The sequence below is a fragment of the Dromiciops gliroides genome, chromosome 4, assembly GCF_019393635.1.
Source record: "Dromiciops gliroides isolate mDroGli1 chromosome 4, mDroGli1.pri, whole genome shotgun sequence".
NCBI classification, from domain to species: Eukaryota; Metazoa; Chordata; class Mammalia; order Microbiotheria; family Microbiotheriidae; genus Dromiciops; species Dromiciops gliroides.
In genome coordinates, this window is record NC_057864.1 from 160949914 (window position 1) to 160967185 (window position 17272).

At 41.9% G+C, this 17272-nt stretch overlaps 1 protein-coding gene and 1 pseudogene across 1 annotated transcript in view; one reads left to right on the plus strand and one right to left on the minus strand.

Moving 5' to 3' along the window:
- IL6R (interleukin 6 receptor) overlaps nucleotides 1-17272 on the minus strand; it is a 70173-nt gene that overhangs the window by 24324 nt on the left and 28577 nt on the right. Inside the window, exons 3-6 of the mRNA XM_044005107.1 lie at nucleotides 14613-14736; nucleotides 11367-11542; nucleotides 10613-10779; nucleotides 7913-8051 (exon numbers count right to left, since the gene is read on the minus strand). Of these exons, the coding sequence (XP_043861042.1) occupies nucleotides 7913-8051; nucleotides 10613-10779; nucleotides 11367-11542; nucleotides 14613-14736 (606 nt within the window). The remainder of the gene's footprint in view (nucleotides 1-7912; nucleotides 8052-10612; nucleotides 10780-11366; nucleotides 11543-14612; nucleotides 14737-17272) is intronic.
- Nucleotides 7271-7812, plus strand: LOC122756046 (annotated as a pseudogene).

The window sequence follows — 17272 nt, forward strand, 5'->3', positions numbered from 1 at the left end:
ATAGAGCACCAGCCCTGGAGTCAGGAGTACCTGAGTTCAAATCCAGCCTCAGACACTTGAAACTAGCTGTGTGACCCTGGGCAAGTCACTTAACCCCAATTGCCTCACTAAAAAAAAAAAAAGTTATCATACAGAAAAAACGACACTACTCATATGGGACTTTGCTTAAAGCTATATATAAATGCTAGCTTATTATTATTATTATTATCATTATTAAGAGAATAGATTATTGACTGAATGGATATATGGTATGAGAGACAGTGAGGGGTCAAGGATAACGCCAAGGCTGTAAATCTGGATGACTAGAAGTTTGGTGGTGCTGTCTACAAAAAATAGGTCAGAAAAGGGGTAGGTGAAAAGCTAATGAGTTCTGTTTAAAGACATGTTAAGTTGGAGATGTCTATGGAACATTCAGTCTCAAATACAAAATAAGCAGTTAGTGATAAGAGAGTGGAGCACAGGAGAGAAGTTAGGAATGCGTGGGGGGGGGGGATTCCATGCGGCCTGGAGTCACCAGGAGTGAAAGTGTAGAAAAGAAGAAAGCACATGCCAGATGCCCAAAGTTAGGTGGTACAATATGGATGATGATCCAGCAAAGGGAAGATAGACAAGTAAGAAGAGAACCAAGTGACAAATTTCACAGGGACCAAGAGAGAAAAGAACACTTGGAGGGAGGGGAAACGCAGTCAACAATGTCAAGATTCAGGCTCTTAGAAGGAACCTAAATTTGCTTCTTTGTGACTCTCATTTCTTTTTCCTTGTTCTGCCCTTTAAGGGCTAGGTAGAAAGAGTCAAGAGACTTGGGTTTGAGTTCTGGTTTTGCCACTTAATACCTTTGTAAACTTAGGCAAGAAACTTTACCTCTGAGCTTGTCTATTAAGGCACGGATGAGCAGCCACTGATCTCTGAAGTACTGAAGGTTCTCACACCTATGACCTTACACAATGACACCCTGGGCAGACAGCTCCGCAGATGATAGGTCCAATATGACTTGAGGCAGGGAGCCTTCCGTTACATGTAAAGATAGTTCTCAACTTTTGTTTATACAAGCTTTCCAATTTCAGATTTTTCTCCCTCCCTCCCCCCTACCCTAGACAGCAGGTAATCTTATATAGGTTATATATATACACATAATAACATTAAGCCTATTTCTGCATTAGTCATGTTTTAAGAGAAAAATCAGAGCAATGATGAAAAACCTCAAAATAGAAAAAACAACAGCACTAAAACCAAAAGAAATAGTATGGTTCATTCAGCATCTATACTTCATAGTTCTTTTTTTTTTCTTGGATTTGGAGATCCTCTTCTATCATGAGTTCCCTGGAACTCTTCTGTACCATTGCATTGGTGAGAAGAATATAGTCCATCACAGTAGATCAACACTCAATGTTGATGATACTGTGTACAATGTTCTTCTGGTTCTGCTCATCTCACTCATCATTAGCCCACACAAGACCCTCCAGGTTTCTCTGAACTCCTCCTGCTCATCTTTTCTTATAGCACAATAGTATTCCATTGTATTCATATACCACAACTTGTCCAGCCATTCCCCAATTGATGGGCATCCCCATAACTTCCAATTCCTTGCCACCACATAAAGAGCAACTATAAATATTTTTGTACATGTGGGTCCCTTTCCCCTTTCCATGATTTCTTTGGGAAAAGGACCCAAAAGTGGTATTGCTGGGTCAAAGGGTATGCACAGCTTTATCGCCCTTTGGGCATAATTCCAAATTGGTCTCCAGAATGGTTGGATCAGTTCACAGCTCCACCAACAATGCATTAGTGTTCCAATTTTCCCACAGCTTCTCCAACATTTATTATTTTCCTTTTTTGTCATTTTAGTCAATCTGATAGGTGTCAGGTGGTACCTCAGAGTTGTTTTAATTTGCATCTCTCTAATCAATAGTGATTTAGAGCATTTTTTCATATGGGAAAAGATAGCTTTGGTTTCTTCATCAGAAAACTGCCTGTTCATATCCTTTGACCATTTCTCAATTGGGGAATGACTTGGATTCTTATAAATTTGATTTAGTTCCCTATATATTTTAGAGATGAGGCCTTTATCAGAAGTACTGGCCACAAAAATTGTTTCCCAGCTTTCTGCCTCCCTTCTAATTTTGGATGCATTGTTTCTGTTTGTACAAAAATTTTTTAATTTAATGTAATCAAAATCATCCATTTTGCATTTTATAATATACTCTATCTCTTGTTTGGTCATAAACTGTTTTCCTTTCCAAAGATCTGATAGGTATACCATTCCTTTCTCTCCTAATTTACCTATGGTATCACCTCTTATGTCTAAATTGTGTATCCATTTTGACTTTATTTTAGTAACTTCTATACCATCTTGAGAGGAGATGGAGCTATGTAGGTTTTCCCTATGATTGGGCTGAGGACTTCATCTCGTACTTAACCCCTCATATTGAGGTCATTTTTCAAGAGCTCCTTCTTCCCAGCTCACATCAATCAGATGTCTTCCTTCTCTTTCTCTTCCTTCACCCATGAAGAGGTGGTCCTTCTCTTTGCCAAGGCAGATCCTTCTTCCATCTTTCTTTGCCAATAGACTGCCCCTTCTCTCACCCCCCAATCTCTCTAGTCTCCAGGCTTTCCTGTCTGTTGGCAACTCTGCTGTTGCCAAAACCATGCCTATGTCTCCTCTATCCTTAAACTCTGACTTTATCCAGCCATCCCCACTAACTATCATCCTATATTTCTCCTCCCCTTTGTGGCTGAAATTCTTGATAAAACCATCTACAATCTAAATCTCCCTTCTCCTCCTCCTACACCCTTCCTAGCTCATCAGCTCATCAGCTTTCTCCAAATCCAATGACCTCTCTGTGATCTTTGACACTGTTGATCACCCTCTTCTCCTGGATACTCTCTCCTCTCTAGATTTCCATAACATTGCTATCTCCTGGTTCTTCTCCTACCTCTCTACCTTTTGGTCTCCTTTCTTGGCTCTTCATCCAGGTCATGCACACTAACTATGGGCCCCAACGCTAGCTTGGACCCTCTCTTCTCTTCTCCCTCTGTACTATCTCATTTGGTGAGCTCATCAGCTCCCATGAGTTGAATTATCATCTCTATATAGATTATTCCCAGACTTATGTAGTCAACCCTCATCTCTTTCATGAGCTCCAGTCTCGAATTGCCACTTACCTCTTGGACATCTCAAACTGGATGTCCCATAGACATCTGAAACTCAATAAATAATAAAAGCAGAGCTCATCATCTTGCTGTCCAAACCTTCACTTTTTCTGACCCTCCCTGCTGAGGGCACCTCTATCCTCCCAGTCACCCATTTTTCAACATCAGGATCATGCTCAACTTATTCACATTCACTCCATCTATCCAACCTATGGCAAGTTTGGTTATTTCTGCTTGCACAAGCTCCTTTGTATATGTCCCGTTCTCTCCATTCACACAGCTGCAACCCCAGTACAGTTCCTCATCACCTTCTGTCTGAACTATTGGTAGCAGCTCATGTGAAAAAAAGAAATCTGGGGGCTTTAGATGATCACTCTCATAATATTAGCTAACTATGCAACTCTGGCTCACATATAGAACCAATAGAATGTAAGTTCCTTGAGGGCAGGGACTGTTCAGTTCTTGTCTTTGTATCCCTAGCCCCTAGCACAGTGACTGGCACATAGTAGGTGTTTAACAAATGCTAGTCAAATGAAAGAATGAATATAGCTCCTTTAAAACTTATAAAGAATGGACTTTCGGGACAATAAAAAAATGAAGTCACAGGAGTTCAATATATAGCTCAAAAAACAAACAAAAAAATATAATCTGTTAGAGATTCTTCAAAGAACACTGTTTTTAAGCAATAGCAAAGGAAGAGCTGCTACAGCTTAGGAGAAGAAGCAGAAACTGAAGGGAAAATATACTCAAACACCAGCAACAGAAGCTCAAGGAAGGAATTTAGAAATTTCCAAGGACACAATAAAATGGAAAATGGACACAGTGAAGGCACTCAGGAGAAAATGGAATTAACAAAAACGTCAAGAGATGAAATAAAACAAGAAAGGGCCCAAGTGAAAGGGCCTAAGAAATTCTAGGACAAGATGATTATAAAATTCCTCTATTTGGAGATATCGAAGGGAAAAAAATAAACAAAACAACAGACTCAACGAATAACAGAATTATTTTGCTAGAGAGAAAAAACGGCAAAAACAACAGCTAAAGCCAAAACAAGAAGCCCAGGAAATGACAAAACTGGAAAAAATGTGGAATTCATGCAGGCAAAAATGACAGATGTAAAGGGCAGGACCCAAAGAAAAAAAATTAATAATTCTCTGGCTTCCTAAAAACTGAGAAAAAAATCTGATTGGTATATCTCAATTCATCAAAGAAAAAAATTTTTAAAAACAATTTTAAGGGGACAGTTTGTAAACTGACAACATTCGCAGGATACCAACAGTGGTAAACCCCAAATTCAACTCAACCAGATATCATCCTATAAGAATAGAATTAGAAAGCTAATACTCAAAAGGAGTTAGGTCTGAGAGAAAAGCTAAGGATAACAACAAAGGATCTTTTATCAGCTATAATGGGTAAAATAAAATGATCAAAAAAGGGGATATAGCGTTGGACTTGAGAGTAAGGAAGACACAGATTTGAATTCTGTCTCAGGCAGTTACTATTTGTGAAATCCTAGGCAAGTCACTCAACGCCTCTCAGCCTCAATTTCCTCATCTGTAAAATTAGGATAATAATAGCACTTACCTCCTAGGGTTGGTGTAAAGATCAAATGGCATAACACATAAAGAAAGGTTTTTGCAGGGGCAGCTAGGTGGCACAGTGGATAAAGCACCAGCCCTGGATTCAGGAGGACCTGAGTTCAAATCCAGCCTCAGACACTTGACACTTACTAGTTGTGTGACCCTGGGCAAGTCACTTAACCCTCATTGCCCCCCCCCAAAAAAAGGTCTTTACAAAATTAAAAGTACAATGTAATAGTACTATGTAATACTAGCTATCATTAGCTAGTATTATTAGAGAAAAAACTGCCTCTTGGGGCAGATGAGAAGATAATAACATTGACTGGCTTACTCACTTCTTAACTTTGCTTCTTTCTGACAAAAAAAAATAATTCAGGGCCTGAATACAAAATGGTTAATATGAACCCCAAGACAGGTAGTGAGATGGTAGAAGTACACCTAGCTGCCTTTGAGGAGGTACAGTTACCAGATCCAGATGACCTATATAGCCCAGGCTACTAGAAGATTCAGCAAATGTGATTGCTGGGTTACTGTCAGTGATCTTGGAAAAACTATAAGAAATAAGAGAGGTATTATAAAATTGAAAAAGGACAAATATGTAAATATGTTGTCCCAATCTTATACACACACACACACACACACACACAAGAATAGAAGAATGTGCAAACTATCAGCCCATGAGCTTCCTTGACTTCAATTCCTGGCAAAATTCTATAACACATAAATAACTAGAAAAGGAAGTAATGATCACAGAGAACCAGCCTGGCTTCATCACAATGGAGTATATTTGTTCGGTTATTCCAGAAGGCATAGCATAGATTTAGAGGTGGAAGGACCTCAGATCTCTTCTAGTTCAACCCCCTCCTTTTACTGATGAGGAAACTGAGGCACAGGCCAGTTAAGCATCAATGGTCATACAAGTAGTAAATGCCAAGAGGTAGGATTTGAATCCAGGTCCTCTGATTCCCCAATCAGTGCTCTTTCCATTAAATCACACTGCCTCCCAAATGGACAGAGGGAGACAGATGTGAACTCAACATGAAAAAGGACTCTGTAACAACAGTGAATGATAATAATAGCTAGCATTTATATAATACTTTAAGGTTTGTAAAGTGCTTCTCATATGATTCTCACACCAGCCCTAGGGGGGGAGGCACTATAATTACCCCCATTTTACAGCTAGAGAACTAAAACACAGAATTTAAGTGACCTGCCCAGGGTCACACTGCTAAAAAGGTCAGATTTGAACTCAGGTCTTCTTGACTTCATGTGTTATAGAGATAGGTCATGTAGCTGCCTGTGTTGTGAGATAATAAGCTCCCTGTCACTGGAAGTATTCAAATGGGGGCTGGATGACTGGTTAGCTTTGGAGGATTTTATAGAGAGGAGTCCACCAGGTTGAAGTATGTGACCTCTAAGGCCCCTTCCAACCCTAGGTATCAAATACTTGGCCTGTGGACCACCCACCTGAATCAAATTAAAATGTAATTGAGGGGAGGGGCAGCTAGGTGGTGTAGTGTATAGAGCACTGGCCCTGGATTCAGGAAGACCCAAGTTCAAATCTGGCCTCAGACACTTGACACTTATTAGCTGTGTGACCCTGGACAAGGCACTTAACCCTCATTGCTCTGACCACACCAAAAAAATGTAATTGAGAAATATTTAATAAAATAAATAAAAATATAATAGAACAATATATAATGTTAACATGTGGTTTTCTAAGTCAATATGCAAGCAGCTATGGCTACCTAGCTTCTCGAATATTGACTTAGAAAATCACATGTTAACATTAAATATGTTCTATTGTATTTTTATTTATTTTATTAAATTATAGAATGCTGAGCCTAGAGTCAGGAAGACTCATCTTCCTGAGTTCAAATCCAGTCTTAAACACTTAGTAGCTATGTGACCCTAGGCAAGTCACTTAACCCTCATTACCCTGCAAAAAAAAAAAATTATGTATATATAATTGAGAAATATTTAACAAAGTAAATACAAATACAATAGAACATATGTAATGTTAACATGTGGTTTTCTAAGTCAATATGCAAGCAGCTATGGCTACCTAGCTTCTCACATATTGACTTAGAAAACCACATGTTAACATTACATATGTTCTATTGTATTTGTATTTATTTTGTTAAATTATAGAATGCTGGGCCTGGAGTCAAGAAGACTCATCTTCCTGAGTTCAAATCCAGTCTCAAACATTTAGTAGCTATGTGACCCTAGGCAAGTCACTTAACCTTATTTGCCTCAGTTTCTTCATCTGTCAAATGAGCTGAAAAAAAAGGAATGGTAAACCCCTCCAGTATTTTTGCCAAGAAAACCCTAAATGGGGTCACAAAGAGTCAAATAAAACTGAACAACAGTCAATATGCAACTGGTAAGGATACTTAGGTGTGATATAGTAGCCCCATTTCTATTTTGAGTTTGATGCTACTGTTCATCACTGAGGTTTTAAAAGAAGAAATCAATTCTACTTGGCTTTCTGTCCGATATCTTAGCTTGAAGGCAGCAGGAGTTCCAGGAGACTCACCATGCCGCCCAAGGATGATAAGAAGAAGAAAGATGCTGGCAAGTCGGCCAAGAAGGACAAAGACCCCGTGAACAAGTCTGGGGGCAAAGTTAAGAAGAAAAAGTGGTCTAAGGGGAAAATGTAAGGCAAGCACAACAATCTGGTTCTGTTTGACAAAGCAATGTATGACAAACTCTGCAAGGAGGTCCCCAACTATAAACTTATCACCCCTGCAGTAGTCTCAGAAAGACTGAAGATTCAGGGTTCTCTAACCCAGGCAGCCCTCCAGGAACTGCTTAGTAAAGGTCTGATTTTTTTTTTTTTTTTGCTGGGCAACGAGGGTTAAGTGACTTGCTCAGGGTCACACAGCTAGTAAGTGTCAAGTATCTGAGACTAGATTTGAACTCAGGTCCTCCTGAATCCAGGGCTAGTACTTTATCGACTTGGCCACCTAGCTGCCCCCAGTAAAGGTCTGATTAAGCTAGTTTCCAAACACAGAGCATAAGTGATCTATACTAGGAACACCAAGGGTGGAGATGCTCCAGCTGCTGAAGATGCATGAAATGGTTCAACATTTTTTGTGTACGTTTTCAAAAATAAACTTATTGGACTAAGAAAAATAAATAAAATTAAATGAATGAATGAATGAATGAATGAATTCTACCTGTCCATGGGGTACCCATGATCTCATTGCTCCATTTGCTCCATTGGCCATGATTAAACTCCTCCCGGGCCCGAATCTGTACAACATGCCTTGTGCCCATCAAGGCATCACTGATAATCAGTGAGTGTTGGTCCTTCCTCTGAAAGAGAAAGGCACGAAGACACAGGACATGAATTAGTCTCTCTCACACACACAGACACAAACACAAATGTATGTACACACACATATAAACAGAGACATGCATGCACACATGCTCATGCACATACCACACATCTCCATAACGCATTCACTTGCGTGTATACACACGTACAAGCATTCATAATCACACACACAAATGTACAGCATAAAATATCTCTGACCACATACATGTCTAATATTCCAATGCACATACACATGTCTAACCAGATCTACCAGCTCCTACTATTTACCTAAATCAGGCAGTTATTTGTTGATAAATAAGAATACATTTCAATAGTGCTTTAAGCCTTCCGAACATTTCTTTTGTGATGATTAAAAATATGAGAGACACAGTTTCTCAGTAATTTAATCACTTTATTAATAGGATGGCATATTATTAGTAAAAGGAGGTCTGTTAGCCATCTCTCTCAGCCCAGAGACCCCTAATGATGGTGGTGGGGTCTCGGTTTATATAGCCTTCTAACTGCAGGAGGCCCATCACATAGCAATCAAATCCTATTGATTAACAATGATCAAATCTAATTGGTTGACGTGATTGGATGTGGGTTATATTAAAATAAACTCCAAGGATGTATGATTCAAGTCCCTCAACTCTTGGTAATGACATCAGAGAAAGAATGTGAGACCCCCACCCAAGATGATCAGAACAAAATAGTTTCTACCTAGGTTTGGTCGTGCAGGTCAAATCTCAGGAAAGCCCTTTAACTATGTAGACAAATGGTCTGTTTCCACCCAAGATTCTTTGTAAGCTTGGATTGGGCTTGACCCAGATGAAAAAAATTTGATGGAATGCCTCAAAGAGAACTGGACTTTAGAAAGGGGCGGGGAAGGAAGGACTAAGAAAGGAGGGGAGATCATTGGGTTCTCCAAGATGTCAATTATTAGTAATTATTTCTCACACTTTTCTCCTAATTCTGCCAGGGGTAGCTAGGTGGTACAGTAGATTGAGTACTGGGCCTGGAGTCAGGAAGATCTGAGTCCAAATCTGGCCTCAGATACTGCCTGGGTGACCCTGGAGAAGTCATTCAAGCTTGTTTGCCTCAGTTTCCTCAACTATACCATGAGCTGGAGAAGGAAATGGCAAACCACCCCTGTAATTTTGCCAAGTAAAACCAAAATGGGGTCACAAAGAGTCAGGCACAACTGAAACAACTAAACAACAACAAGCAACTGGCAATATATTTATCCTTTTTTTTTTTTTTTTTTGGTGAGGCAATTGGGGTTAAGTGATTTGCCCAGGGTCACACAACTAGTAAGTATGTAAAGTGTCTGAGGCTGGATTTGAACTCAGGTCCTCCTGAACCCAGGGCCGATGCTCTATCCACTGCGCCACCTAGCTGCTCCATGGCAATATATTTATGAATCCTTTCCAATACGATCCAGTCCTGCTCCCATGGCTCATACTGGCCCTACTCTTTTGTTTTGTTTTGTTTTGTTTTAACTGGGGCAATGGGGGTTAAGTGACTTGCCCAGGGTCACACAGCTAGTAAGTGCCTAGTGTCTGAGGCCAGATTTGAACTCAGGTACTCCTGAATCCAGGGCCGGTGCTTTATCCATTGTGCCATCTAGCTGCCCCCTGGCCCTACCCTTTTAAGAAGCTGATTTGAGAGTGTCATGGGGTGCAGAGCACCCCAGAAGTTCTCTGGGGTACACCAAGGAATCTTCTCCTCGAGAAACTAAACCAGAGGACAGATAACGCCTAGAGAGATAAACTGGACCAAATCAGACTGAGCTAGCTTGGGATTCCTACCCTTCATTCTGGTCTCCCTTACCCTGGAGAGATCAATTTGGGTGTGGCTGCGGCCTTTGCTTTCTGAAGAGGGATCTGTAGCCACCCCTCACCCAATTCCTTTAGTCACCACCAGTGGGGGATGGTCCTCTCTCACTAAAGGAACTTTTCTCGGGCAGATGGTCCACCCCCATCAGTCCTCTATAAAAGTACCTTCCAGTCTCCTGTTCGAGGAGATTTGGTACCTCTGAGCCATGTGCTTTATGCCAAATCTCCCCATGAAAAGTCCAAGGATTTCTTTCATGGTTTCACTCCCCCCACCCTTCCCTTCCCTTCCCTTGCTCCTAAATAAACTATCACCTTATTCTAACTAAGTTTTGTGTGCAAGAGGGTGTAATTCTTTAAAGAGGAATTCCTAAGAACCCCAACCCCGTACCCCATTTTCCCACCATATCAAGAGTATGCTGGACACTATGCTGCCTAGGCAAAAAAAAAAAAAAAGTTAGTTTTGGCTCTGCTGACACTTAGTAACTGTGTGACCCTGGGAAAGTCACTTGGGTAGCTCTCTAGGATTTATCTACTAAGTCACAAGCAGGTGATAGTCTCTATCACTGGAGGAAATTCCAGTCACTGAGCACTCCCTCTCTAACAGCCCGCCCACTGCCATACTGCCAAAATCATTAGTCCTTCACACATATGGTAGCTTGACTATCTCTTTGAGGAGCTTTCCACCTGCCTCTAAGATATTTAGGGACGGGTAAAATTGAACTGACCTGGATAATTGTGTAAGCCTTGGATTTTTCAGCCCGGTAACGGAGCTCAAATTGGAGTCGGTAGTAAATGGAGTTCCAGGAAGGCGGGTCTTTCCAGGTGACATTGAGCCGATAGGGGCTTTTGTTCACGGCTGTGACTGTGACATTGGCTGGAGGATCTGGTTGAACTGTGGTTGAGGAAAGAATGGAGAGAAAGGAGAGGAAGAGAGAAATGAGAATAGGGTGCCTGCTCTAAGGGGAAAGCTTAGTATTCAGTGCAGACTTCCTCACTCATTCATACCTTCATTTATTCAATCAAACATTTAAATAACAGATAGTTATCTAAACAGGATGTCTAGACTACTGAATGCCACCAATAAACAAACCTTATCCCTAATCCCCAACCCGGTACTGTGCATGTGAGTGAAGGCTCCCTGGGCTAGAGCTGTCTGTTAAATTTTCAGCATGAGAATTTCTGCCTCAGAAATTGGCAAAAATGCTACAAATTAGGGCTCGGTTTTTGGTTTTGTGGATCATCTTGACTTAAGAAAGTGATGGGGAAAAATAGTAGGTCATGGGAATTTTTTTTTCCCTAGAGAGCTTGTTTTTTAAAAATGTTACCAGTACACCCTTACCCCAATCCTTGCAAAATGGCTGGTCTACCACAAGGGTTTGATCATCAGCCGCCTCCTCACACAGCCGCTGTTTTAGGGCTTCCAGGGCCTCTACTAAGCAGATGGAGGAAGCAGCCTGGGGAAGGCAGAAGCATACTTACGGACTTCATAACCCCTGAACTGGTAGGCTTTGCTGGACTTCCTCATACCCCCGCTGGTGATACATAAGACAACCAAATAGAGGGAGTCATCCTCTTCCCCAAGATTCAAGTGGCAAGAGAACTTCTGTAATCCCTGCAGGTAGTGACACGGCCTCTGGAACGTCTCTTCTTTCTGTCTGCCAGAGACACAAGACCAACAAACGTTTCATTTCCAGCCTCCCCGTTGCTCTGCTTCTGTTGGACACAAGCAGAAGCAGGGGCAAGAACTGCACTGGAGAACTGATTAGGCAATCAATGACTGCCATTTCTATGGTCTCTGTGAGAGGCAGAATGGTACGGTAAAGAGCTGATCTCAGAGCTGGGAAGCCCTGGGTGCAAGTCCTGACTCTAACAGGCAAGTTACTTAACCTCTCAATGACTTCAGTGACTCTCTCAGACTATATAACTTGCAAAAATGATGACAACCTGCATAGGTAGAGGAAATTTTTCTCATCTGAGAAATCCTTTTACCAATGAAATCATAAGTGCAGACCCTATATAGGCTCCTGGGGTTTAAGTGCATTTCACTTACATTATCGCATTTTTGTTTCACAACAGCCCTGGGAGCTGTTTGTTGTAAATATCATTCCCATTTTACAGATAAGGAAGTGGAAACTCAGAGAGATTAATCCCCAACTGTGGGTTCAGAAGTGTTTTTCAGTCGTTCCAGTCATGTCTAACTCTGTGACCCCATTTGGGAGTTTTCTTGGCAAAGAGACTAGAGTGGTTTGCTATTTTCTTCTCCAGCTCATTTTACAGATGAAGAAACTGAGGCAAGTGGAGTGAAGTGAATTACCCAGGATCACACAGCTAGGAAGTGTCTGATGTCAGATTTGAACTCAGGTCTTCCTGACTCCAGGCCTGGCGCTCTATCCACTGTACCATCTGGTAACTTACCATTTTAACAAATTAATCTTACTAGGGTCTAAGCACTAATATTTTTTATGTAAAAGACTACAAGTGCTTTAAGCACCTCTGTATTCAGTACCCTGGGATAAATCTCCTCTCAACTCCTACTTCTGGCCTTATAATCTGTGATATCTTGGACAGGTCACCTTACCTCCATGGGCCTCTGTTTCCTCATTTGTAAAATGAGGGGGGTTGGACCAGAGGACTTCTGAGGTTCCTTCCAGGTATGATTCTATGACTGCATGAGCAGAAAATGTGTTTCTGTGTCTCTTTCATGAGTACCCCCCTGGAGAGGAAGGTGGGACTTAAGGAGAAGAAGGTCTAAGGGCCCATTTACTCTCTCCCTCTTCCCTCTATCAGCTCCCTCCTGTCGTCCTCCATTTACACTTTGGGATGAATCAAGTCAAGAGCCCAAGGCTGAGTCTTATAAAGACTACCAGACCAGGAAATGCTGAAGGCAGAAGCAAGCATTCTAGTGGAAATAATGTACAGCGCATGTTCCATCGTATTGTTTTCTACTATTTTCCACTGCAAGCAAACATACAAGATTTCAGCCACATCACAAATCAAACAGGATTTTGCATGCTTTTTAGCCTGGTATCCTTATCATACTGGGTCTTTTTGTTGTTCAGTTGAGTCCGACTCTTCGTGACCCCCTTTGGGGTTTTCTTGGCAAAGATATTGGAGTGGTTTGCCACTTCCTTCTCCAGCTCATTTTACAGATGAAAAAACTGAGGTAAACAGGGTTAAGTGACTTGCCCAGGGTCATCCAACTAGTAAGTGTCTGAGATGAGTCTTCCTGACTTCAGGCTAGGCACTCTACCCCACTGGGCCTACTACAACTCAAGTTGAACTCCAAGTTCTAAGGAGCCCATTTACAAATAAAGATTTGAAACGCAGTCTTAGTTAAAAGGTAAGCCAGGAGCTGTTTGTGTCCCTTTCTTGGGGAGTGATTCTTAAAATAATAAGAGTTTTGAATAATCTTTAGTGTTTTTCCCAATAGGGCAAGGACCATCTATCTCTTCATTTACAGATTTGGGGCATGCAGATTTTATATCTAAACTCTTCTACTCTGAGCCTATGGACTATCAGAACGACCTCTGGGAGACTACTGGTAGTTTCAAAAAACAGACTTTTAGAATAACTCCTTTGGGGAATCTCTCAGGGCAAGGTTTGGCACTAGAGACTAGAAAAGCTTTAAATCTGATAGGCGTGTTTATTTTGTTTAGATTAGTTTGGAAAACATTTAGATTAAAAGGACCTCAGCTGCAGCGCTGTTGGTTGTTAGACAAGATTGTGAAATAGACCCAGTATATCTTTGGCACCTTCCACTTCCTCTTTTGGTATCCCCCCCTTCTCATCCTTATTGAGCCCATCTCCATGTGCCCTGTGCCTTAATGGTACCCTACCTAGCCAGAGTGTCCAGGTATACCTAACTCATCTTTCTCCAGCAACTGCTCACTCACTCTCTCTCCCTCCCTCCCTCCTCCCTTCTGTCCCTTCCCCGCCCTCTCTTTCTCTCTCCCTATCCCCTTAGCTCCCTCCCCACCTCTCTCCCTCTCTCTCTCTCATTCTCTTTCTTTCTCTTTCATTCTTTCTTTTTCATCTCATTCAAGTCAAGTCAACAAATATTTAGTAAACATCTACTATGTACCAGGCATGACTTGCTATGTTATTCCTACCTGGCTCATTTGCATTTAAATAAGACATCTTCCAGAGTTGTTGGGAGGACCAAATGAGGTAACACATAGAAAACATTTTGTAAACCTTAAAGCCTATGCAAATGCTAATTATAAATATTAATAATAAACCCAAGAAACAACTCACTGATGGTGGAATTTCAGACATAAAACCAGAATCTCTGTGTTAGAACCTCAGAGGCCATCTCACCTAAACCTTCTACACCAGATGGTCATTTAGCCTGCCTTGGAAGTTTTCAATGACAGGGAACTCACCACCTCCTGAGGCATCCTATTCCATTTTTCATTCTCTCTAACTGGCAGGAAGTTCCTCCTTAGATGGAGCTAAATTTGGCCTCTGTGTAACTTCTATCAGTCACTCCTACTTCTGCCTTCCGACACTTGTCATCGTGGTGAGCCAGTGGGGGTAGATATTTTTAGGAGCTTTCCTGGAGCTCCTTCAGATCCCATCTTAGGACTTGCCTGTGGCTCGATCCAGCAAACATTTCCTTTATTTTCTCAGCACCCAGTGCCTCACATGTCCTGACTTCTAAGGACCTTCTTTCCCCTCCCCAGAAGGGCCTGGTTTCAAAATGAAATCATTTCCCAAGACACTTACACCTGTCTCACTAACAAGATGGCCTTAGTCTGCAGAGACGGCTTTCTCTGGAGGCTCCAATCGCACTCGACACTGCTAACAAAACTCTTCCTTCGACAGGAGATGACGGGCTCTTCAGGAGGGTCTGAAAAGCAGGCATATACACTTACGGAGCGTTGTCATAGCAGCAGACAACAAAAGCTTTCTTCTAGGGTGGGAGAGGACCAGGCACTTTAAAGAGCACAAATCTGAAAAACATAAGAGCTTAGCACTCCCCCTTCACATCTCCTTAGAGGGCAGACAAGTTGAGCACTACATTATCTTCTCACTAGGCCTTTGTAAAAATCCGATGTGCTGGAGGTCTCATTTCCCTCCTGAGAGGCAGAATCGGAAAGTTACATACAGGTTTAGAGCTGGAAATGGACTTCGGAGGCATTTAGTCCAACCTTCCTCTTTTACAGATAAACTGAGTCACAGAAAGGGGACTCATACAGGTAGCAAAGGACAGAAATGGGATTTGAACCTATGGCTACTCATTCCTGATTGAGTATTCATTCCACCATACCTTGTTACCTCTCAGGAAAAGGGGAGCAATAAAGATGAGCAATTGTGGGTGATAAGTTATATTCATCACACGCTAAGGCTAGAGGAGACCTCAGAGAACATCCACGTCTCTTAGAACATTCCTGTCCTTGAAGGTCAAGGAAGGGAATGCTGACCAGCTTACACCTCCTCATCTTAAATGCCAAAGAGGGGGAATGTCCCCCAAATGAGTAAATAACAGAACTGGGGCTATCAACCAGCTCCAGACTCACTTCCAAGTCCTTTGCATTTGTATTTTAAGCATTCTCCACTACCCCTTCATAATCAATCAATCAGTCATAGGCCAGCTTTTATCTTATCTTTCTGAGATCCAGGCTCCGCTGAACTTTAGGCCATTTCCTAGCCTGCCAAGACCCTTCTACTCCTCTCTTTCTAGCTCCCCTTTATGTATGGTCTTACCCTATATGGGCTTCTTGAGGGCAGCGACAATATTGCTTGCTGGTATTTGGATGCCTAGTTTTTAGCCAGTAACTGGCACCTAGCCCACTGTTCAGTCACTTCATCCGACTCTTCATGACCCCATTTGGGGTTTCCTTGACAAAGATACTGGTGTGGTTTGCCATTTCCTTCTCCATCTCATTTTACAGATGAAGAAACTAAGGCAAACAGGGTTAAGTGACTTGCCCAGGGTCACATAGCTAGTATGTATCTGAGGCCAGATTTGAACTCAGAAAGATGATGCCCAGCACTCTGCACACTATGGCACCACCACCTAGCCATCTTCCTGGCCCATAACAATCACTTAATAAATGCTGGCTCTCTCTATTGAGCACCAACAATGTCTGAGGCAGTGTGTTGGACACTAGTTCTCTTTTGCTCAGTTCATAACTACTGAATGCTTACTGCACTAAGGACACAGTTACACTCTAGAAGGAATGGCCAGCTCAGGTCATACAGCCAAGACAGCACATCTCTAGAAGAGAATATGCCTTTCCTTTCACTGTTTAAGCATCTTCCAGGTCACTGGGATAAGCCACGAGGGAGGGAAGCATCTCAAACATTAGTGGAGCCCAGACCACCTAATTCACTATGAGCAGAGTTCTGAACTCTCTGGGTTCTGAGCTAGGAGATACCCAGCCCAGCCATGGGCTGGGATATTCTCAGTATTCGGTCACTTGCTGGCAAATATAATAAGCTTTTCCTGTAATTTCTTGGACCACGTAAATAACAGGATATTAAAAGGGACTTTTTTCAGGCATGGCACATATCTGAGAGCATCCATTCAACACACGTTTACAGTACTCAGTGCTAGGCACTGAGGAAGATGGCAAGTTTAAATAAGAAAAGGTGCCTGCCCTCATGGAGCATATAGTTTAACAAAGGAATGCAAAAACACAAGCGCAGATAAATCTGAAACCCAGTTTTATACAAGCACATCAGAAAGGTGCCAGGAAAAATGCTCTCTGTAAGTTCTAAGAAGGAAGGTGTTGGTGACAGAGGGAGAATTTGAAGAAGTCTTTCTGAAGGAGATGGCATTTCAGTTGGGCTTTTAAAACTAGGTAAAAAATTCAACAGGCAAAAAGGGGGCAAGAAGGATATCGCAGTCATAAGAAGCAGTGGAATCAAAGGGACCAGGGTTAGTTTACATTGAAGTATTAGGTGGGTAGGTGGGAACTGTCCAATTTGGCTAAGGAATTAGAAATTGTAGAAGGAAGTAATGTAAAATAAATAGGAAAGGGGCAGCTAGGTGGCGTAGTGGATAGAGCACCGGCCCTGGAGTCAGGAGTACCTGAGTTCAAATCCGGCCTCAGACACTTAACACTTACTAGCTGTGTGACACTGGGCAAGTCACTTAACCCCAATTGCCTCACTAAAAAACAAACAAACAAACAAACAAAAAACCCAAAACAAAACAAAAAATAAATAGGAAAGCCAAGGGAGGGGGGAGAAGACAGGGAAGAATAGGCACTACATTGAATGCCAAGGAAAAGAATCTAAATTTGACCCAGAAGTCAACAGAGTGCTACCAAAGACTTTTGAGCAAAACAGTGTGAAGGGAGTACAAAGTTAGCCCAATGGTAGTATGAAGGTTGAATCAGAGTGGAAGCCGCTAGGAGGTGAGGCAATGGAGGATGCAT